At 38.6% G+C, this 24680-nt stretch overlaps 1 protein-coding gene across 3 annotated transcripts in view; it reads right to left on the bottom strand.

The window, feature by feature from the left end:
• OPRM1 (opioid receptor mu 1) overlaps positions 1-24680 on the bottom strand; it is a 155503-nt gene that overhangs the window by 103970 nt on the left and 26853 nt on the right. For 2 of the 3 annotated variants that reach the window (XM_024748046.1, XM_024748047.1), the window contains exons 2-3: positions 18099-18451; positions 16663-17183 (exon numbers count right to left, since the gene is read on the bottom strand). In XM_024748046.1, coding sequence (XP_024603814.1) covers positions 16663-17183; positions 18099-18451 — 874 coding nt within the window. Of the gene's footprint in view, positions 1-14024; positions 14070-16662; positions 17184-18098; positions 18452-24680 lie in introns of those variants that run through there. The other variant, XM_024748048.1, reaches the window with a different exon arrangement.

Raw genomic sequence — 24680 nt, 5'->3', positions numbered from 1 at the left:
GGTCAAGGTGACCGCAGCATTGATCACTGTGGACTGCTTTCTCCTGGGAGGTTGGTTTATTGCTTGCTGCCAAAGGGACTGAGATTTTAGCTATGGGTTCCTTGACTGTGACTCAACCCACTGTGTGTGCAGCCACCATCTGGTCCCATCGCATCACCCCGTGGGACTTGGGAGCAGGGAGAATCTACCAAGCTAAAGCTTCTACAGCTCACTGTGCTCTAATAACCTAAGTATTTTTATCTACTTCGGGCCCCTATGGACTTGGGGCAAGACAGCCTGTTTGCCTGCTCAGTCATCTCCTTTGGAGTCTCGTTACTTCTTGTCATCTTCTAAGAGGATGAGATTCTTCCCAAACTGTACAACAGTGTGTCAAGATGGATGACGACTTATTGAAAGAGAAAAGACAAGGGCTCATGGATGAGACTCGAGGAGGTGAAGAAACTCCTTGGGAGCTAGTGGCAAACGTTCTGGCCCATGTGGTGCAAGAGACAGGGAGTGAATGGTCCACCCTGTCCTATCTGTTGTTAAACATGAGTTGAGTTGATGGATGGAGGCTGAGTCGTGCGGGAAAGAAATCTAAGCAGCTTCCCAAGTGGTGCCACGGTTGCTGCTTGCTCTCCTGTGGACCAGGGGACTAGGAGAGCCCCCTAGGCCCCGCCATGGAGGAAAGCACAAATGCATTCAGTCTTAAGTCACAACCAGGAACATCCGGAGGTCGATATGTCCCTACAGTGAACACCAACTTACAGACCCTTAGTGAGAGGGAAAGGAAGCCAGCCCAGGGGCATTTCAATCAACAGACGGAGCAACTGTTAGACCCAGAGCTGACGAAGGAGTGAGGAAGGTTATGCTCTTAGAGGGTGAATGAAGCACCTCGGCTGTCAAAACCTTGGGTGGGCTATGACTCGAAAGTGGCTTCCAGGGGCAATAAAGAAATTTGCACTGTGACTCTCCATTACCAGAAACATAGCTCAGCACTTCATTCCACTGTCTAGCTATTGGAGACAATGTGTGCCTTGTCTATGTACGCATTTAGTTGTCTGCAGGTTCATCAGATAATCTGTCAAGTTTGGCTGAGGACCTAAGCAGCAGGCGGCACTGGAGGCACTGCAAGAGCAGCCCAGCCCCGGAGCTTTTTGAACCACAGATTTCTGTAAGAGGAGGCAGCCTCCATGAGGGGTATCCCTAGGAGTCTTCCTGGCACCATTCCCCACTTCAGCTGTGGCAGGAATATCTTAGGCTTTGGTGTTGCTGGGAGGGGGAAATGATTAATGCTCTCTCTGTCTCCAGATTCCAGCCCCGCAGACTGGCAAAGCAATCACACGGTCCACTGGACACGAAACAGCTCTGATTGCCGAACTGACCTTCTGCGGGGTTTATCGCCCCTGTCGGTGTGCTGTGAGGTCAGAGGAACTCATGTGGGTTTGGCTGGTCTTGCGCTATGCCTTATGCAGCTCCTAAATGTGAAAACCTTGTACGTGTACAAACACACACAGATAGAGGCAATCTTGTTTCACTTAAGCTCATACCAATTCATAAGCTTCTCCTGATACCTGAGTGCCCTTGGGTCATGCCATATGTGGCTATCAAGGCCACAACTATCTGGTGACCCTGCTCCTATGGATTATCCAGATCAATGTAATTGGCATCCAAATCACGTTCAGCGACAAATCTACAATTGGAATAACCTGCCCCCTTCAGTTATATGTTCGTTACACGGGAGAGAGCGTGCTACAGGATACCTCTCTACTAGGCGTGGGGACGGGAGGCTTAGTGCCTCTTTGGCCCCCCGCAATTATTGGCAATGACACCACTCCTTGGATCACATTCCTTTCGCTAGGCCCTCAAATAAAGAAGACTGTGCCACCCAAAGGATACATGAATCCCTGTGCCGTACAGCACTGTGAGTATTGTTCCCTGGTATCGGAGTCCACTTTCTAGAGGTAGGCCAGGCACTCACCCTTGACTTTAGCTACCATAGCCAATGAGGTGGAATATGCCATAGGAAATCAACAGGCCAGGCTAAACTCCCTGACTGTAAATGAGTCACTGGTTGGCCTTGGACTACATTCCGGTAAGCATGGTTGCCAACCACGCCTGTTGTGTCGGCATCCGCGCTATCAATAACAATATTGTCGTGCAATCCAAGCACATCACGAGAAAGAAGCTACGTGAGTATCGGCAGGGAGACCTGTTAGCCCTCTCCGGGACTGAATCAATGCAGTCTGTGGTCTGGGAGTACATGGCTGAGGTCGAAAGTGCAGGTTGACCTGATCCTGTGGAGAGGGATCCTACGGACAATAACCCTCATCACGTATTTATTGAGATAAACGAGACAGATCTGGTCCTAGCCTCTATCCGTATGTCTAATCCGAATTGCTGATGGGGTGGCACAATCCTAGGAAAACTGAATTGAGCCAAGAATAAGTGGAGCTGACAGGTGCATTGCTGTGGGAGGCAGCTCATCAGGCATCCCTGTACATTCTTGCTGACGGAGCTGAGCTGCAAGGCCTTACTATCTTCTGACTCCAGGTACTTTCTATAGCCACATAGTCAAGTAAGACCCTTCACTGCCAAACCACATAAGGACCACAGTAGGACCAATTTGAGATTCCTTGCTCTTACAGGAGGAAGATTGCTTTGTTTACTGCTTGCTACAGAAGGTGGTGAAGCACTAGCTCTGGGCTTGTCAGGTGTGGTGCAATCAACTGTGTGCATAGTGACGATCAGGGTCTACTGTGTCACTCCATGGGACGTGGGGGCAAGGGGACAAGCACTCCTGTGTTGATGCTCCTGCTGTTTGCTGTGCTGTGAGGAGTAAACTGTTTTCTCGGAACCACTGGGTCACGTCGTCTATTTTTGGCATCCAGGGAGTCATAACAAGCTGAACTGCTTAGTTGCTGAGATAACTCTTGGAAACTTGCTACTCCCTGACATTTTCTAAGACCGGGCTTCTTTCCTGACAGTACCACAGTACCATTATAGATTCAGTAAATTTAACATTTGACATAGATAAAATATTTTCATCTACCATCAGCTTTCCAATTTTTTCAAGAGCTTCTTAAACTGTTATTTTTTCCAGAAAGTCAACTAGTAAATCCCCTTGGGCTATTTTTTAGCCTATTTTGAAAAATAAAGTTTTGAAAAGCTTTAAGGTTCAAACTGAAGCTTATTTAAAGCACTTTTAATCTCTATCCATACAATGATTGACATGTGATTCCTATCCCTCGAAGGAGTTTAAAAGATTGCTTTTTCCAATTTCATTAATCTATGGGAGGAAATAGAGGTCTTGAGTGGGGAAGTGACAGGCCCAAGAGTATCCGTTGAGAAAAGCCCGTTTAATATTTTTAGGTTTGCTCTTTGCAGCACTCTCTCCCACTTCCATTTTCTCTGTCCTATTTGTGATGCCATCCAAAGTCACAGGTGAAGCCGGTACCAGACTTGGGTACTTCTGAAGCCGATTAGTGTTTCAGCCAGTAATAGACTTCAAATTCCCATTCATTACAGAAGCCATAATAACAGAGCCACACAAAAAAACTTTGGGAGTGGATGACTCATAGGTAAAGATCTCCATTGACCTAAATAATGGAGAACTCATCCCTTCTTCCAAGTTCCATTGCCAGAATCAAACATATTGGGATCTAGAGTATAACAAGGGGTCACACTTCAGTGAGGGAGAATTCAAGGAGAGGTGGAATAATCTGGTAGTTCAAAGGATCCAGACTCAATATGCCATATGCTTCCTTCTGCTTTTAATATGAATTTTTTGTTCAATATAATAAGTTCTTTCACAAAAGGAAGCTTTGGTGGTTACTTTTGTTGTTTACTACAAGAAGCTAGCCCCCAGACTCTGAATAGGGGTCATTAATCAAGCCCAGAGATGAGCCCTAATTCACTGGCCGTCGACAGAAGCTGGGAAAGTCCTGCTTATGAAGAGATCCCCTTGGCAGCCATTAGCACGGGATGTCAAGTCCACACAGCTGGTTATCAGCAGCCTGGCACCAGCACCCAGGTGGCTTGGCTTCTATCTTGCATTCTTTCACAAGAAAGATTGTAATTAGTTAACCTTTGGCACGCTTCTCACAGTTGACAATTGATCACTTTTAAAAGATTTCCTCCTTTAGGATTGTAACCAGAAAGTGACAGGCTTCAAAACAAAGCCAAACAAAAGTGAAAACCCAAACAAAACACAACCTGTTCTATTTTCAGATATATGAAGTTTCAATATCTTGTTTTTATTTAGACTATATATTTTGAATGAGTGAGAATAAGAGATTGATAATCAATTTTAGAACCCTGGTTAATGCCTGAAATTATGGGACATTGCCATTTATTCTAGTAAAGCATTGGGTTTGGAACAGATTTGTCCATAACTGGGACTAATGATCTACAGTGGGCTTTTTGAAATGCTTAGCGGACACCATTCTGTGAGATGTTACAACGTGTCTCTTGAAAAACTGAGACGGTGCTCAGATAAATTTGAGAACTTTAGCTTAAAGGACTAGATGCAAGTATATATACAGGACTAAATGCAGCACACACACACACACACACACAGACACGCACACACACACACAAATACAATAGGGCTTTTCAAAGCCTTTAAAATGCTAATCCAAGTATCAGTCCCCATGACCAAAATAAGATATGCAACATTTCCGAACATTTGTCTAAAAGCTATTTTTTAATGGACCACATATTAGCACTTTCTATAGGAACTCAGTAGAACTTGTAAAAAACTTATGAAAGAGTCATTTGTTCTGATTCCCTAAACATCAAATCTTAACGCTTGAGTTCTTGTAACATCCCCTGTTATGTAGGCAAAATGCTGATGTTTGGACATTCAAGACTTCCAGTGACAAGGGAATCCTAGTGTCTCAAAGCTTAGAAAAGCCTTTCTTTGGTTGTATTGCAATCCCTTTCCCTGTAGCTTCCGCCTGTTGGCTTTAATTATTGGAGTCGTATTGGTAAGTCCAATTCCCTGCTCACACCCCTTTAAGTATATGAAGATAACTATCTTGTGCTGTTTGAGCCTTCTATTTCCCAGGTAATCCTGGGCACTTATTTCAACCATTTGTCATATTAAGGAATTTTAACTCCTTTTGCCTTCTTGGTTGTTCACCTCTGAACACAATCTATTTTGCTTATTTCATTCCTGAAGTGTGTTGTCTATTAGAGTGAGGCTAATATTTCTTTGGTTCTAGAAACCAAAATTCTATTGATGTGATTATCTATAATTGCAAGAGTTGATATGGCCTATATCATATTGTTGGTTCATGAAATAAAATCTTTATGACTTTTTTCACATCTGTTATCACTCACATTCTAGCTTTCTATAATTGGATTTTTGGACTAAAGTTTTCTTCTAGTAACTACTATAGTTTTAGTTTTTTTTTCACTCTTCTAGTAACGTTTGACTCCTTACCTGATCATAGGTTATTGAGCATTTCTCCATTGATTGGGACCCCTCAGGTGGGAATCAAAGCTGTACCATTATATTCAGATCATAATTCAATATAGGATAGAAGTGTAGAGATTAACAAGAGCTTGTCAAATCTCTTGTTAAAAACACTATTGATACTGGGGTACCTGATTTCTCTGTCCTCTAAGAAAATAAAATTTGTCTTGTAACTAATTCTTGAGAACTTATCTCACCTCCTAGAGGTTACTGCTTCCTTTCTAAGTGCTCTCAAAATACACTTTAATAATCTGATCTAGGTTCTAAAAACAATTAACGCAAAGCTACATGGTCTTTGTAGTTTTCATAACTCCTTTGCCTTTGAAGTTATGATTTGTGTTTCATTAATTGTGTTTCATTTACAAGTTCTCTTAGTGTTTTAAGATCTCCAAGAGATTCGACCTCATTTCTGAATGTTCTCTAACACTATCTTCACCTTTACTGGTCTTCAGTTCTTTCTTAATAATGTTTCAGGCTGAATATCGTTTCTCTGAAAGAGAAGCTTGAAATACAATCAGGGTTGAAGAATTTTGCTTTCCTCTTGTCTTCCATTAATACTGAGTCTTATTCTTTGCAACTGGTTAGCAGTGCAGACTAAAGCTTTATTTGAGAAATCAATGTGATATTTCAGAAGAGATCTAGTCCAAAGTCAGAGTATCTGGGGTCTAGTTCCAACTCTCAGGTGGTGCTTTAAGGACATGACTAATTTGGACCTTGATGTTTCTTCATCTATTAAACATCATTGGTCAGCTTAGATCAGTGGTTCTCAACTGATATTTAAGCTAATGGTTTTCAACTGATTGTTTTTCTTGGGGGGGCAATGTCTGGAGACATTTTGGCTGTCACAACTGGGGATGGGTGGGTGATACTGGCATCTAGTGGGTAGAAGACAGGGATGCTACTAAACATCCTGCCATGTGCATCCCCTCACAACAGAGAATTATCTGGCCCAAAATGTCACTAGAGCCAAGGTTGAGAAATGTTGGGATAGACCAACTTTACGATCCCTTTCAGCAGCATTAGTTCATTCCTTTAAACTTTTCATTACAAGAGCTATAATTCAACTTCTTGGGGGAAAGAGAATAGAGGAGGTGAAAACAGTAAAGCCTCACTAAGTGGCTTACACTAGTATTATTAGCCAGTTTCCTGGCACTGTGCTATGTATTTTACATGGATAATTACGCATCACATTCACATCAAAATAACTGTTAGACACTATAGTTACGACCATTTTTACATATAAGGACACTGAAATATAGACAGTTTCAGGAAATCCCACAGGGAAATTCAGCTGGTCAATGGTAGGATCTGACCAAATAAATGAGCCATCTAAATTTTTAAGATTTTATATTATATTTGCTATTCTTATTTAATTATGAAGTTTCCCTTTATCTGCTGGTATTTTAAATTAAATTTACACATAGTAGAGTTTACATAAAATATAATTATCTATCTTTTTCTTTAGTCACAATTTTTAAAAACTCTATTTGGAAACTAGGTATTTGAAAAGACTCTCACAATTATATATTTTATATTTGGAAAAAAGCATACAATAAAAAATACATTTCTGGCCTACAATTTCCCCATTTATAACATCAGGAGGTTTGGATTAGATGATCTATTTTTTCAGTTCCAATATTCTAAGAACTGTGAATATTTTTCATCTTCTTGATAAATCCAATCGCATTATTGGGATGTAGATGTTGATATTTACTTGCAGTGTAGCCATTTGAAAGGTTATTTGTTCCACTGAATTTCTGAAATAACCAGAAAAATCTTCAGGTGTTAAAGGGCATACTAGCCATTCTGCAAGCCTCTATCTGCAGCATTTTAAGGTTCTAGGAGTGGCATGTATCTCATCTGTTTCCAAAGAGTATCTCGAAGACAGCACTTTTTAAAAGTTGATGTTTTGAATTTGAATGAGCTCACATGTAACTATATTTGAGGATTTCTGAGTATAAGAACATGTTAGCTGACATGACAGAGAAAAAGAAAGAACAACAAGAGTGAGATATTTTTGCTAAGTTGTTAAATTATGGGATGGATTAAATTGGTGATCGCATTGTGAAACATAGAATGGCCATACTCTATTTCACATCCACTATTCACTGAATTTTCTCATTGTTAAGTCTATTTTTAGTAATTTGACTTTTCTTAAGATATTCTTATTTATTAATGTCAATTTCCATAGACTTTACTTTTTTGCTTTCATATCAGATGTTTTAGAGGTACCTATTTTATCACAAGAAAAATTTCATTCATTTCTTGTGCTTTAAGGGACTTAGACATATCATATGGGACTCTGGATCATATATATAATTTATATATAATATTTTTTAATCTTTATGAAGGTTTGATAATGTATGTAGAAAAAAAAGGAAATAAGTAGGGCTTGATAGATTTTGTAGATTTCCAGTATCCCTGAATTTCTGTTGTCTATTTGGAAAACAGAATAGTAGGAAGAATGTGACTAATTTCCAACACAAAATATATTCTGTGTCAGCTTTTTTCTCTCCCTTCCTTCCTTTCTTCCTTCCTAATAAATACTGCACTCTATACAGACAAATAGCATGAATTCTTTTTCTACATATTCATTCGCATTCTTGGACCGAGGGGGCCATTATTTTAAATTATAGTGAAACTTTCAGCTTATATTTATTTGATATTTGTAATTACATGGAACTAATTTATCAGGCTAGTTATTTGCATGTGTTCCTAATAAGGCAGGTGTTATAGAAAGAAAAAGTTGTTCATTTCCTTTGATTCACAGTGAAGCAACAAGCACTAAATTAAATTCATACTAATCTCCCACCCAGGCATGGTTAATATTTACATTGCCAGATATGCATTCCTTCTGCATACATCATTGGCAATGGGGATGACCAAACTCACATGGGGTCTTGAAAGCTGGCATTATAATCTTTTGGATGTGTATCAGGAATGCCATTCATGTTTTGAAAAGTACTATTACAATTTTTTAGCACTCAGAATAAATCCTGTTTCTAGCCTCTACTTACCCACACCATATGTGTGTGTGTGTGTATATATATATATATGTGTGTGTGTATGTATATATATATATAGTATTCTATTTATATGGTATTTTATTGGTATTGGTATGTTATATTATATGGTATTTTATTTATTTTATATATATGTTATTTTATTGCAGTAAAAGTATAAATCGTAGACAATACGGTTCTAATATTTCTTTTCATCGTGAAAAATTTCTACTCATTTCAAAGCTAGGAACTCTACTATGTAAGAAAGAAATTCTTGAGTGTAAAGGGAGAAGGCAGGCAAAAGTTATGGCTCTAGGTTCTTGATTTCCAGGGTGATAATAATCAAAAAGGAAATATTAAGACATATTTTATTCTAGAAAGTTGTAGTTCTCACAACGTCACCCCCAAAATAATTTTATAATTTTAAAAAAATTGTAGCGATTTGTAAATATTTATTGCAACTGACCAAAAGATAACCACATCAGAATGATATTCAAAAGTTAGTGGTTGGTCATCTTCATTCCAATGGTAACGTTGTTTGAAGTGAGGAAAAAAATATAAAAGCAAAAAATACTATAAAACTGAATTTCAAATTCATAAACGTAGAAGTAAGAATACATGTGTTGTAGAAAGTTAAAAGAGAAAAGAATCTGCCTCTCATAGCTGACTCCCAAAGCTAAAAAGAATAGATACATTTATATGTATAACTGAATCACTTTGTTGTACAACTGAAACTAACGTAACATTGTTAATCAACTATACTCCAATATAAAATAAAAAGTTTAAAAAAAAGAAAATAAGATCAACATGTTCCAATGCACTAAATCTCAATGTAAGGACTTTTTCATGATAAATGTTTATAAAATAGCAATTTACCACTTAAGGTTGCCAAATTAATGACACATCATTTTGAGTTAATTTTTTAAAGAAAAGTGTGTTGCCATATTTTATCAGTTAGTTACATTAATTGGAAAAACAAGTACAAGAAAATGCTGCAGTAATTATATTAGTTAATCCAATCTTTAAAACTCAACCTCCCTAAAAGTTCATAGTATTCCGTCAGGAAGAACTCTAGCTAATTCATATATCAGTGTCCACTGTACCGTTCTGCTGTACAAAACAATCTTCTGGGTCAGCCCACCAAGGTGATAGCTGAAAAGACTGAGTTCTTGCAAGATGAAGGGTTTCCTCCATCACATGCTGGTCAGGGGCAGCACGACAACTAGAACATTCAACTGACTCCCTGTCCTGGTCCCTCTGGCACCACCAGCCCACCAAGCTGCCTTCTCTAGTAGGATAGATGTGATTGGACTCACAATCCTAAAAGTCAGTTCATGAAAATATTAAATGAACTTCTCTGATGTTAATCAAAAATTTTAACCATGGAAAAGAAAATTCTATCATTCAGTAAGAGTCAATATGACTTTACTGACAGCAAAAGATTTTAGTCAAATAATTTGAGCTCATATAATGGTAACCACGATCCCCATTATTGGATTTCTAATTCCCCGTGATAGTCATTAATCTATGTGTGTTTACTTTTATATACAGATATGCAAATACACTAAGAATACATCTAAACAAGCCCATATAAAGGCCTTATGGCATTCAAACTGTCAGTATATAAATGTTAAAATTTAGTTCTAGGAGGTACCACTGAGCGTAGTGAAAACCAGACTAGGGGGATAGTAGGGCACATTAATTAAAAGTCTGGGTTATAATATCAAATTCAACTGGGTTCATTCCTCAGCCACTGCTCTTTATCTATGACCTTAGGCTAGTTAATTCCTTAAACATTGGTTTCCTCAACTGCAGAGATAATCCACACCTCATATGATTAAATAAGATATACTGGATACAAACCAGTCAATAAATGTTATTACTAAAGTCTTTTTTTTACATAAACCTAAATTTATTCAATGCAAATATTGTAATTCCTTTTTTAAACCATTTTTAATTGAAGTATAGTTAATTTACAATTTTGTGTTAGTTTTAAGTGTGCAGCAAAGTGATTCAGCTATATGTATATATATATTCTTTTTCAAATTCTTTTCCATTATAGGTTATTACAGGATATTGAATATAGTTTCCTGTGCTATACAATAGGTCTTCTTGTTTACCTATTTTATGTATAGTAACATATGTATGTTAATCCCAAACTCCTAATTTATCTCCTCCCTCCCATTAAACCCTTTGGTAACCATAAGTTTGCTTTCTATGTCTGAGTCTGTTTCTGTTTTGGAAATAAGTTCATTTATATCATATTTTTAGATTCCACACATAAGTGATATCACATGGTATTTGTCTTTCTCTTTCTGACTGACTTTACTTAGTATGGTAATCTCTAGGTCCATGCTGCAAATGGCGTTATTTCATTCTTTTCTCTGGCTGAGTAATATTCCATAGTATGTATGTACCACATCTTCTTTATCCATTGCTCTGTCCATGGACATTTAGGTTACTTCCAAGTCTTGGCTGTTGTAAATAGTGTTGCAGTGAACATTGGGGTGCACGTATCTTTTCGAATTAGAGTTTTGTCTGGATACATGCCCAGGAGTGGGATTGCAGGATCATATGGTAACTCTACTTTTAGTTTTTTAAGTAAACTCTATACTGTTCTCCATAGTGGCTGCACCATTTTACATTCCCACCAACAGTGCAGGAAGGTTCCTTTTTTCCACACCCTCTCCAGCATTTATTATTTGTAGACATTTTAATGATGGTCATCCTGGCTTGTATGAGATGATACCTCATTGTTGTTTTAATTTGCATTTCTCTAACAGTTAGTGATATTGAGCATCTTTCCATGTGCCTGTTGGCCATCTGTATGTCTTCTTTGGAGAAATGTCTATTTAGGTCTGTTATTACCAATAATCACATATTTTGTGGCAATAAACATATTTCCAAGTAAACAATATTTTCTCATCCCAGATTGTAGCCAATTTACAGAAACATATTAAGCTCTTCTGCTATATTTATGAAAGGGATAATTCATTTTAAACTTAGATATACTCTAGTGCTGCACATGCATAGAAGCACGCCTATATCATGCATGTGTATGCTCTCTCTCTCTCTCTCTCTCACACACACACACACACACACACACACACTCTTAACTGGAACTGTTTTCTTTTTAAACCAAAGAATTGAAAGAATAGCCACTTTGGCCTCATTCACAAAATATGCATTAATGTGGTCAAACCTGGTAATTTTGTGAGCTATCCTCATTTGGGACTTTTGTCATGGAATTGAAATGCTTTTCCTTCTCAAATTGGTTCTCCACAGATGTCTTGTAAAAAAGTCGAGAGCCAATTTTGAGAGTGATTTGACAAATTAGGCTTCTGCTTTTAGTTTAGCTGGGGATAGTATAGTTTTTTAGTTAACGCAAATGCAAAGCATCTCCTCATTTCTTGACCTGCTACTTTGATCAAAATGTCAAGAAGCTGCTTAAAAAATAGTAACCTAAGGGTTTAGGAATGGGCTTGCCATATTGATGTGGAGTTAGCAGGAGGTACCATAATGTTAGCTTTATCATTGTTATATTACTTTGTTCTATAAGACTCACTGATTGATATATTAGAAAGTTAAGGCTTTGTCACAAGATAACTACATTATTTTGCTAAACACAAGATTCATTTGGTGAAAAAAATTAGTATCAATCAGCTTGACCGAATGGGTTACTCAGGTTAGACAAAACAGTAACTTTGGTAGTGTTTGGATGAAGTTACCTTTTAAATCAGCTTTCAGTTTAGTGTTTTGTTCAAAATTCGGATTATTGGACCCTACTTTGACTCAGTGAACCAGATTTCTTAGAGTTCCTCAAAAGTTACACTTTCTGGAGCTCACTGTAAAGCCTGATATCCTCTGCCTGAGACCGTATACTAATATGCGAGTGCAAAGTGGTGTTTTGTGGGATAGCAGAGAAAAGTTTTGGATTAATATGAGAAGTCTAGATATTTGTCGGGGTTCTGCCTCTTACTGGTGGTTTGATCTTGTATAATCATTTAACCTCCCTGAACATTTTTTTTTTCATGTTTACCCATTAGGGTTATTATAGGAAGCTGATGTGATAAAAGCACTTTTTAATCTTCATGCTATCATATAAGGGAAAGATAGCATTATTATTATGGTTATAGTTAATGAAACTCTTTAAATAATAATCTAACTGACATAACAGAGTTTTCTTTTCCCATATAATGTTATACATCAAAAAATAATCTAGGTGTCAAAAGTAAAAATACATTAGAGAACATGATCAGGGTGGAAACCAAGCAGTGAAGGCAGGCCAGCATCTCAGGTCTGAGTTGGACCTGGACTGATTTGAGCAAATGATGGAAGTGTTTTGAAGCCAAGTGGAATCCAATGAGGACAACAACAGGGTACAAAGAAATTAAATTGCATTGAGAGCAGATGGAAAATGAATGCCTTTGCCTAAGTCTACCTACCAAAGATCAAGAAGACATAAAGACAACAAGCTGAACATAAATCAGGCATGGAACACTACAGCTGGAGCAGTATGTTGGACCCTGGAATGCATAAAAGAATATGAGACCATCTTTTTTTTTTTTTTCCACATTGAGCCAGGGTATGAGCTCTTTAGGGCACTGAGTCTGGTTCTTGACCTCCTTATCAATAACACTTATTAAAAATAAAATTAGAAAGCAAGCACCAATGTAAGAAAATTTTTGAAAAGTGTAACTTTGGATCAGAGGACTAAAGGTTGGAGAGAAAAAATGAAGAATCCTTCCTGTGAATTTTTTTTTACTGAAAGGTAAGCCTGAAATAATGTCAGGGTATTACACAATCCTTTAGCTTGTCAATCAGTTGCAAGAAAGGGGTCATTCCTACCCCCTCCAGGTCTCCTGAAATATCAAAAGATATTTATTCTATCATTTATTTATTCAACAGATGTTTTTGGAGTACACTTTACTGTGCTAGGCAGATACTGGAGATACAAGAAGGAGCAAGACAGATATAATTTGTGCTCTCAGGGAGCTAAGGCTAACTTGTCCCATGCACCATGTGCCTACTGTAGATGGTTAGCAAAAGTGGCCACAATGACTTCCCTCCCTACATCCACACCCCTTTGCAATGTGACTGCAGCTCCATCAATAGGTGGAGTCTGTTTTCCCACCCTTTGAACCTAGAACCTGTGATGGCCATGAGAACAAGCCTGGGCTAACACAGATGATGGAAGATGAGGATCCATGAGGAGCTAGCCATTCTTGCTATGGTCACCTTAGATCAGCTGGCTGACAGCCGATAGAGCAGCTCACCAGAGTGAGCCCGGCTGAGACTGGAAGAACTGTCTAGCCCAGCCCAGCCCAGCCCAGCCCAAATTACTGATCTATAGAATTGTAAACTAAATAAATGGTTCCTTTCAGCCATTAAATTTTGGAATGATTTGTTATGCAGCAAAAGCTGACCAAGTAGCCCTTAGCTATGTAAGTATGACTCAAAGTTTATCTTGGGCACATAATTTTCTTATATGATCAAATTACCTTGATAACTGCCAACTCTCCACTTGACTTTGCGTTGCATGGACATGATCTCAGTGTACAGTTTCAGAATACAGACACCCTGGGAAGGTTTGATATTGGATCTCTGATCTGCAGAATATGAAGTTGACTAATGTGCTTGACGTGTGACACATACAGTACAACATGCTTCTTGGAGAAAATACAAATACATAGATAGGCAGGACATAAACATCTACAATGGTACAGACAGCAGTCAAACAGTTAATGCAAATCCAATTAGCTTTGTTTCCTAACATGACGGTTCATGACTTAAAAAAAAAAGAAAAAAAGAAAACAACACCTCCCTGTCAGATACTGAATTTGTAAACGAATCAATGACCTATAGACACAGCCGTAAAGTCTCCAATTTTTCCCCCAAATAATTTTATTATTTTGATATATTAGTGAAAAGGTCACCAAAGACCTATGTATTGTTCCAGATGTCTGTGTGTAACTGCCTTGATTCTAATGGTGACACCTCAGTGGAGATTAGTGAAAGGGATATTTGATTTATCTTAATTTTCAAATATGTCAGAGTGTCTTTTCCTCTCTTCCTGGCATCTACTCTTCTGTGTCCAGCTCTCCCAGTTGGGCGTTTTGGGAAAGCAGCCAATTCCAGGGCTAATGTGTTTCTGCCGTTATCTGACACTGATGCTGCTTCACAGAGGCAGCAATGAAGATAAGCCCCATTTGGATGTATTTTTAAAGCGAACCTTTTAGTTGCTTAGACCAGAGCTTCCCCAGTTAGCTTCCTTTCTCCTCTCTCTGGCTGTGCAAGAACCACACGTGTGGCTGTGAAACTGCTGGATTTGGAGGGGAGTCAAGGGCAGTGTCGGGGCAGCTGAAGGACATTCATGCTGAACTCAGGAAAAACACTCCACCAGACAAGCTGGGAGCTGTACTTCCAGGAAAGCAAGGCAGGTGAAGGGTTCCGAGAGGATCAAATATGACAAGAGACCTCGGCAGTGGTACAGGGTACAATAGCAGCAGCCACTCCCCAAAGTGCCTGAAAGGAGAAGGAGGGTATAAACAGGTGCTTAAGGAGAGAGAACGAATCCTTTACAATGGCCACCATTTTGCTCCAATGGTAAATATTTTAACCTTAGTTTAGGACCGAGGGTTTTAAGTTGCATTCTTTAACGTATTATCTTCAGGTTAGAGAAAAATCTATTTAAATTCCTACCCTCTTTAAGTTATTCACAAGATTTCCATAATCACCGAGAAGGAGAGCTGCTTAGTAAAAGGAGCAGGCTTAGAGGTCTTGATGTGAAAAAAAAAAAAAATTAAAGAAGCAGAGTAGAAAAACTGTTCTTTCTGGCTTTTGTTTCCAAAATGGAATTAGAAGTGAGACATAATAAGCTAATAATTTCCCTTTGGTTGGAAATAGGCCTGCCATCATTACCTCATGCTCCCCAGGGCTTGCGAGTTCCTGGGTTCATTTTAACATTATTTAATATCAAGAGTATGAGGATTCATGTCGCCATGGCAGATCCTTCTGGGCCATATTACATTGGTCCTGTGGTCAATTAGAAGGGGTGAGCCTGGGCTGGGTTGGGTGGCAGTAGTGGCCATCACAAGGGACAGCGAGGAGTGGGGAACAGGAAGCAGAGAGGAAGCAGCTGTATCCTAAGGGAACCAGGCTCTCTGTCTGGCTCCGCGACTTGACTTCCTGATGATTTTTAGGGAGCCATCTGTCCCCACTGTTCTGCTCCCTGACCCTAGAAACTTTACCTAAGGTTCTGACATGAGGATTTACTTTCACAGGGAGTTTGAATTTGAGTTCTGTGTTATAAAATTACACAGGCTGTGATTTTTGGATGCTGGCACCATCATTCAGAAATTTACTTACTTAAGTTAATTTTAATAATTCAGTGACTGATTTACTTTACAGGCCAGACTCCAAAATTTCCAAACCAGTGGCTTAACAAGGCGATATTAACTTAGAGACAGATTTTCTTTTCTCTTTCCTCCTTTTTGATTTCTCATGTGATTATTCTGTTGTGTGTAAACCTTGCATCTTCTGTGCACGCTCCCATGTGTACTCTTCTGTGCACAGGGCTATATCTTCCAACAGGTAGTCACTCCTCATTATACTAACCTCAACTGGTATGATGACTGTTGCAAAACTAATTTAGTTCTAATAATTAAGTAATAAATTTGATGTTTTCTCTAGAGTTCAGGTTTAACAATTTATAAATCAGTGACTCAACAAAGTTAAGGACGGGCCATTGAATCCTCTTTTCTCCTTTGGTGTGACAGTGAGTTGCTGGGAACATCGTCACCCATCACTACAGTGAGCAAAGTGCTTTCTCTGTAACCATAGATCCAGAGCAGGACTGGCTTTTGAGAAGTGACAGGGACATTGGAGTGATATGCATGAAACACCTAACATTGGGGGGAATGAGAAGAATTCTAGATTAAGATTACTTCCACAATATGCTGAAGTCATTAATTTTGCATAGAAGCAAAGGCTGTGAAGGTAGTAGAGTTTTAGTAGATTTATGGATATCTGATGATATCTGATTGGAATGTCTCTATATCTGAATGCATATGTACAAAATACATAGAGCGCAGCCTCAATCCCCTCAATCCTTTTCCAGTGGATTCAAAGCTTGGCTTTTAAGAAGCTCTATAATTTTTCTGTCATCCCCAGGAGGTACACCCAATCCTAGAAGCTGCCTACCTGATGGTTAGTCCTATCCACGGTGTTGGCCGTGGAGGGGAGGTCTCTGGTGTTCTGACGTATTCTAGTGGAGTTTTGCTGCTCAATGGTGGAGGACGTTGGGATGCAGAACTCTCTGAAGCATCGTTTGAAGTTTTCATCCAGAAACGCATAAAGAACTGGGTTCAGGCAGCTGTTTGTGTAACCGAGAGCAATGCAGAAGTGCCATGAAACAGTCTGGAAAGTAGTTTCTGGGATTGTGATCAAGGCTTTGACGATGACGTAAATGTGAATGGGGGTCCAGCAGACAATGAACACAGCCACAACCACCAGCACCATCCTGGTGATTCTTCGCAGGTTCCGATCCTTTTCTTTGGAGCCAGAGAGCACGCGGACGCTCTTGAGGCGTAAGATCATCAGTCCGTAACACACCGTAATGACGAGGACGGGCATGATGAAAGCAAAGATGAAAACACAGATCTTCAGCAGGTTTTCCCAGTACCAGGTTGGGTGAGAAAATGTTAGAGTACAATCTATGGAACCTAGAAGAAAAGAATGATAAGGAAGAATTAGCAGCAACTTTTAATGATGTCATTAGGTGTTGCGACTGCCATTTTGCTCTCTAATTTATCACCTTGACCTGGGTTAACTTCTGGCTGTTACTACACAGGCCAGAAAAGGAAGATTTAAAGAAATCATGGAAGAAACTCAGTTCTCTTTTGATTTTCAGGGAGAGTTATTTTTTCCAGATACATCATTTAGGTTGTCCACTTTGATGACGTTAAGCTTTCATTCAGTCAACAATTATGAATCTCTCACCGTGAGCTAGATCCTCTATGGGGCCTAAGTTGATATAAAAATATAATCACTGTCCAGATTCTATAGGAGTTTCCAGCTAATGGATGTCTTCACTCCATTTTCTGGGTTTTTTTGGGGGGGGCACCCATGTGGCTTGCGAGATCTTAGTTCCCCAACCTGGCCACCACCGCAGTGAAAGTGCTGAGTCCTAACCACTGGACCACCAGGGGATTCCCTTAACTCCACTTTTTGATGGGTGATTTATCATTCTGAAATGAAGTCTAAAAAGATAAATTTGTCATGTAGGCAGCCACCTGAGATTTTAAAACAAGCCTCCACTTAATGTTCTTTGGGTTTAAGCTCTAATTACTCTTGAAAGAGCTGTGTTCTTATTTTCCCGTCATTTTGGTGAAGTAAGTGCAGAGAAATCAGGAACCAATAGATTATGGTTTATCTTCTCTTTCAAATGTTTACTGGACTTAAAATTATAGGGGAAAATTCCTATTTCAAAATATTCAAAACTATTTTGCTAAAAAGAATCATTAAAATTACAATTTGTCCACAGCATGGGACCACTCCATAATTTCTACTTGGCTTATGACTTCACCAACATATCTATCTATATTCTCTCTATCCCTCAGGCCTGCAGCCATACTCACCTTGCCGGTACTTTGTTGTCGCCATGAACATCACAGGCAGACCAATGGCTGAAGAGAGGATCCAGTTGCAGATGTTGACGATCTTGGCATTGCGGGGAGTGCGGAAATCCAGGGCCTTGACGGGATGGCAGACGGCGATGTAGCGATCAATGCTCATGGTGCAGAGGGTGAATATGCTGGTGAACATATTATAGTAATCTATGGAGATCACAATCTTGCAGAGGATGGTTCCAAAGGGCCATGTTCCCATTAGGTAATTGACACTCTGGAAGGGCAGGGTACTGGTTGCTAGGGCATCTGCCAGAGCAAGGTTGAAAATATAGATGTTGGTGGCAGTCTTCATTTTGGTGTATCTAAGAGATGAAGGAAGAGCAGTGGCACCGCCAGAAAAAAATGAAACCATCAGGGTGAAATGTAGTTAAGCTTTCAATTAAAAAGCAAAAACTAAAAAACAAAAAAACAGAACAAAACAAACCCCCCGAAAACCAAAGCAAAAACAATGGCAAGGATTAGCGGGAAGCATTTGAGATTAGATACAGAGGAACTCTTTCACAGTAGTAGATTGGCCATTTATAACCATGTGCCTATGGGCTATATATATAACTTCTCTACCTATCAGTTTCATTATCTGTAAAAACATTATAATAACAGCTGCCATACTGATTTATTGGTTTATTTGCTCTTTTAAAAAATGTGCCGGACACTGTGATAGGTGTAATAGACACAGGGAGTGCTCAGTCAAGTATCCAGACATGGGGTAATAATACATTTTAATTCTAAATATATGAGAAAAATTTCAGCTATGTAGTTAAAATTATGGAACAATGTAATCGTGCAAGAGTGTATGTATATGTAGGTGTATACACATACACACACACACACACAAATATACAGGCTATTATGGAGTCATAGAGATGAGGCAAAGGGAATAGTAGGGGTATCATAAGGAAAGAAGGAATGCATCTTGAGAGGGTACATGCGCAAGTTTAATTTTACAGTTGGTAGGAGTAGGTCATTCAAGACAGAGAGAAAGCTCGAGCAAAGGCATAGAGGTGAAATGGCATGATGTGTATGTTTGGCACTGAAAGAGTAAAGATGCCAGCAGGAATGACAATGATTCTGATAGAGGAGGAATATAGAGGCCAGTTCATAGAGGGACTTGTATACCATGGTAAGAAGATTAGACTTTATCCACTTTGTGATGGGGAAGCTAATGTTGTTTGTCTTGTTTTTATTATTTAATAACTTTATGGAGGCATATAATAAAAGTATACAATTTGATGTTTTGCTATATGTACACACTTCCGAACCCATCACCATAACCAAGAGCAGGGATTGGCTTGCACACTCAATTAGACTGCACCTGATTTTGTAAACAGTTCTATTGGTACACACTCACACCCATTTAATTACTTTTTATCTATAACTGTTTTGATGATGCAATGGCAGAGTTGAGTAAGAGACTATATGGTTTGCAAAGCCTAAAATATTTACTATCTGGCCCTTTACAGCAAAAAATGCCAACTCTTGATCAAGATGATGAACATGTCAATCACTCCCCCCTCAATGCTTCCTTGTGCAGCTCTCTAATCCTTCCATCTTGCCCCTCCCTGCCTTGACCCCCACTCCCACTGTCCTATAGGCAATTACTGATCTTGATCTCCCTTCTGTCATTATAGATTAGTTTGCATTTTTTAGACATTTTATGTAAATAGAATCACCCAATATGTACTCTTTTTTTGTCTAGCTTCTTTCACTCAGCACAATTATTTTGAAATTTATTCACATTGTTGCATGCATCAATGATTCATTCTTTTTTATTGTCCAGTGGTATTCCATTGTATGGATATGCCATAACTTGTCTATCCATTCACCTATTAATGGGAATTGGGTGGCATCCACTCTTTAGATATTACTAATTAGCTGTTATGAACAGTTTTGTACAAGTATTTGCATGGACCTATGTTTTTCTGTCTCTGGGTTAAGTATTTAGGCGTGTTATGTGTCCTCAAAGCCGCAGAAATTAGAACTACCAAGTAGAAGACAAACAGGTACGGCGAGACACTAATGAATTATATCTGATGGTGGAAGAATATCTTGCAAATATATTGTCAAATTGTCAAATATATTTGACACTCCACGTCTATCTGCTCTGCTGTTGGTAACGGGACCTCAATTTCACTCTAAGGAGCCACTCATTTCCCATTCTCAGTCCATGTGCTTTGCGATGGGCTCCATTGCTAGTCCAAGGCATGAAGATTTAAAGTGAATGCCCAGCAATCGTCTCATGTTTCAACTACAGCCAGTGAGATTTGGGGGGGACTTCTGGGGAAAGAGTATATTATTTTTAAATAATTAAACCTGAGAGGATGCAAGGCATGTAGTTGTTGGAAGAGCCTGTCTGAAAATGGATTTAACCCATAGCATGTGGATCTGAGAGAGTGAGAGAGAAACCCATACCTAAAGCCTGCATGATGTAAAGGCACACTCGACACTTCCCAGCCAGCAGACCTTACATTTCACATCTTATCTTTAGCAGAATGTTTTATGTCAAATAATCAGGTTCTTTACTGTCAGTTTGTGACTCATCATACTTTTAACATTTTCAGGCTCATCTTAGCACCAGGTACTTATGGATGTATGATTGTTTCATTAAAAAAAAATCCTTTCCTCCCCCAGAATGAGATGCTTGTGAAGCAAAATTAGGTTAGGTTTCCACATCACAAAAGGAAAAGTGAATATTTATCTATAAGAGCTATGTCAATTGGCATTTTACAGGAATAATGCTGTTTTTATCCATTTATCCAAAGACCTTTCCTCTAAAGATAGCCAGTATTCATATCCCAATTACTTACCCTCTGAATCACAGCACCATATAAAAGAGGGATCAACAGTTTCCAAAATATGCGGAGGAGAATAATTATACAAGACTAAAGGTTTGGGAATTCCACTTGCCTCTGGCATATCTCCAAAGCCTTCCATCTGAAGGGATAGTCTGACCAGGAAAGGGGTCATGCTGTCCAGCAAACATGGGCTTTTCATTCTGTTCTGTTCTGATGTGGTGGGATGAACATTGCTCCAGGAAAGTTACAGGAACAATCAGAGTCACACTATAAGTTATAGGAGTATACGAACCAGAGTTAGCAAGCATGCCGAAGAGGTGAGCCGGAGGAAGGATTACCTTTGGGTTCAGTTTACCTGGGTGGGTCTGAGTAGAACTCCTGGATGTCAACACACAATCCTTTTTCCATCTTTTGTACCTATGAGTTCTTACTGTGTCATAGATGAGTTTAGTGGCAAAGTGGGCAAAACAAACTGGGAGGGATAGGTGACACGTTCTCAGAGTGTCTCACCTGTACTAGGGCCAGGACCTTTTTGACATTGACTGTTCCTGCTATGCTCACTGAATTAGATCTTTTCCTCTAGGCGGTGAGCCAAACTATTTTTTCCTTTCTAGTTAGCCCACTGAAATTTTCCTAGTATGTATTTAAAAAAATTTGTTCTAAATGACCGAGTAGTTTATTTGCTATATGAATCCAAATGAATTACAATGCAACTATTAAAAAAAAAATTCTTCTCAGGACCTTCAATGCTTGACCCGTTAGAGTGATTTTATGAAGCCTCCAGATGCTGTGTTGGGGAAGAGGCATTATAAGCCCATTTAATTGGCAGCTCACCTATTCTCCTGTGTTCCATACATACCTTTGGTTTGTAAGTACCCTCCCTTTTTTGTGGTTATAATTCCTATTTATCTTCAGATGCATTCTTCATTCCATTTCTCCAAATATTACCACTTACCAAAACATCATTGATTTTTGACCCACTTGTGCTAAATGAAGCCAAACTGAATAAATTACTCTTGTATACCAATGGGATGGGCTTTGTAAACCTTTTGTTGTTGTTGTTCTATTTTGTTTTTGAGTTAATTCTTGAATTGTGATGACCCTATCTCTGTCCAGGAAAAAAAAACAGACCAAGGATGCTTGAAAAGAGGAAGAACGTATTCCAGAATCCAGCTTGTCAGTTTTGTACCCCATCATGTGCTTCACATGGCTCTCCACCTATTTTAGGAGTTCACAATAGAACCAGCTGGGATGTACAGACGATTTTCACCTCTTTTTGGGCTGATTTTCTGCCCTTTGATGTTTTACCAAATGGAGGTTTTTTTTTTCCTAATATCAGTGAAGAAGAAAGATGTCTAACTCAGTAAGGATTCAATAAGCCCCTTTTATATGTTCAGCATTGTGCTTGGAAAGATACCTTTTTCACATCTGTCATGACTTTTATATCCACTTACCCTCACATAGAGAAATTCAAATTTTTAATGGAGAAAAAACCTCATTAGAGTGTTGTCTTTTAATACCCATGATTATTTGGATAAATCCAATGAAATAAAGGCACTTGTCCTACATTTCAGTTTTCATTTAGATAAAGAAAATGGTCACATTAGTACCTACCTGAATCTCTCCTTTATTATCCATTCCATTCTGTTGTCTCAGGCAAACATACGTGTGTGTGTGTGTGTGTGTGTGTGAAAGAGAGAGAGAGAGAGAGGTTGAAAACAACCAAAACCTATGATACATTCTCATTAGGTATTAACACAGAAAGAGACCATATATTAGTTTATTATTCTCTGTTATCTTCTCAACTAGCTTAGTGGAGGGAACAGGGATTTCTCACTTTGCTATAAAATATTCTAAAGCATTTTACTTACATTTATTTTAAAGTAGTTTCTGTGGTCAGTGACCAAATTTCCAATGAGTTTATACTAGCAAAAGGAGAAAGTAGTATTCTGAGATCTCTGAGCCCTGCAGACAGAAACGTGATTATTGTTTACTAATTTGTCTCAGAACAGAAGACAGAGAAAGGTTTACAGGCAATTAAACAGCGAGGCACCTCCTTCCAGAGGTCAATTACCTCTTTCTGTCTCTGCGCCACTGGAGTGTAACAACCATCAGAGTCTTTTTCATTGAGTGGTACTCTTTTTTTTCATCCATACTGCCTTTTTGTTGTTGTTGTTTTTCTCTATTGTGTGTGTGTGAAAGAGAGAGAGAGAGAGAGGTTGAAAACAACCAAAACCTATGATACATTCTCATTAGGTATTAACACAGAAAGAGACCATATATTAGTTTATTATTCTCTGTTATCTTCTCAACTAGCTTAGTGGAGGGAACAGGGGATTTCTCACTTTGCTATAAAATATTCTAAAACATTTTACTTACATTTATTTTAAAGTGGTTTCTGTGGTCAGTGACCAAATTTCCAATGAGTTTATACTAGCAAAAGGAGAAAGTAGTATTCTGAGATCTCTGAGCCCTGCAGACAGAAACGTGATTATTGTTTACTAATTTGTCTCAGAACAGAAGACAGAGAGAGGTTTACAGGAAATTAAACAGAGAGGCACCTCCTTCCAGAGGTCAATTACCTCTTTCTGTCTCTGCGCCACCGGAGTGTAACAACCATCAGAGTCTTTTTCATTGAGTGGTACTCTTTTTTTTTCATCCATATGCCTTTTTGTTGTTGTTGTTTTTCTCTATATTCCTACTTTCCTCCTACTCCATGTCCCATTAATGAAAATTCATGAAAAAAATAGCCTTCGGATGGAACAAGGACAAAAGTCTGCTTTCTTCAAGCAGTGGATGAACTTTATAAATAGAAAATGCAAAATGAGTAACCGATCATATTTTTATTTTCGCATTTGGTGCTAGAAAAAATCAGAATAAAATGTGTGGCTCCTTTTAATAATTGCATAGAATTCTAATGGCGCTAGACTCTAATATACTTCTATTGTACTGAGCATCCTGCGAACCTCATCATTTGATTCTCTTTTGGCTTCCAATTTGTCTATTTTCTTCTTTATTTTTCTTATTTTGTTGCATGCATTTTTGTAAGGCTCTTTAAATCCTCTTGTTAGAATTGGGAACTGAGGTGGAGGATGGGGAAAGAACAGGCCCACACATCAATGGAGAGGGAAGGAAATGAAAAGAGAGACTCTTCCATTATGGCCAAGAGACTTCGCTTGACCATTTTTTGCATTACACCTTTCGGAAGTGCTTGTTTTCTGCTTTATTTGATTTCTGAAAATTTTATATACTTCAGGATATTTATTTCATCAGAAGTTTATATGAAAAAATAATGTTTTTTCCTTGATTCCTGTATTCTGTGATAAATAAAATTTACCTATTATTGAAACATATTACCATGCTAAATCCTCTGATGTATGTAAACCATTATAATTTGGTGAAATATTCTTATCTGTGACTTTAGATTTTTGTTTCCTGAAATATAGATTTTTATCTCTTTAGACCAAATTGCTTCAAAAACAGCATCAGAATATCTGTCTCAGCCTTTTGCTTCTTAGATAACAATGTTTTATTTTTATTCTAAAGGCCTGGTTGTTAAAATTTAGAAATACTTTAGGGACTTCCCTGGTGATGCAGTGGTTAAGAAATTGCCTGCCAATGCAGGGGACACAGGTTTGATCCCTGGTCCGGGAAGGTCCCATATGCCTTGGAGCAACTAAGCCCGCAAGCCACAGCTACTGAGCCTGTGCACCACAACTACTGAACCCACGTGCTGCAA

Source organism: Neophocaena asiaeorientalis, unplaced genomic scaffold (assembly GCF_003031525.2).
Source record: "Neophocaena asiaeorientalis asiaeorientalis breed wild unplaced genomic scaffold, Neophocaena_asiaeorientalis_V1.1 scaffold123, whole genome shotgun sequence".
Classification (NCBI taxonomy): Eukaryota; Metazoa; Chordata; class Mammalia; order Artiodactyla; family Phocoenidae; genus Neophocaena; species Neophocaena asiaeorientalis.
This window is presented reverse-complemented; position numbering and strand designations above follow the sequence as displayed.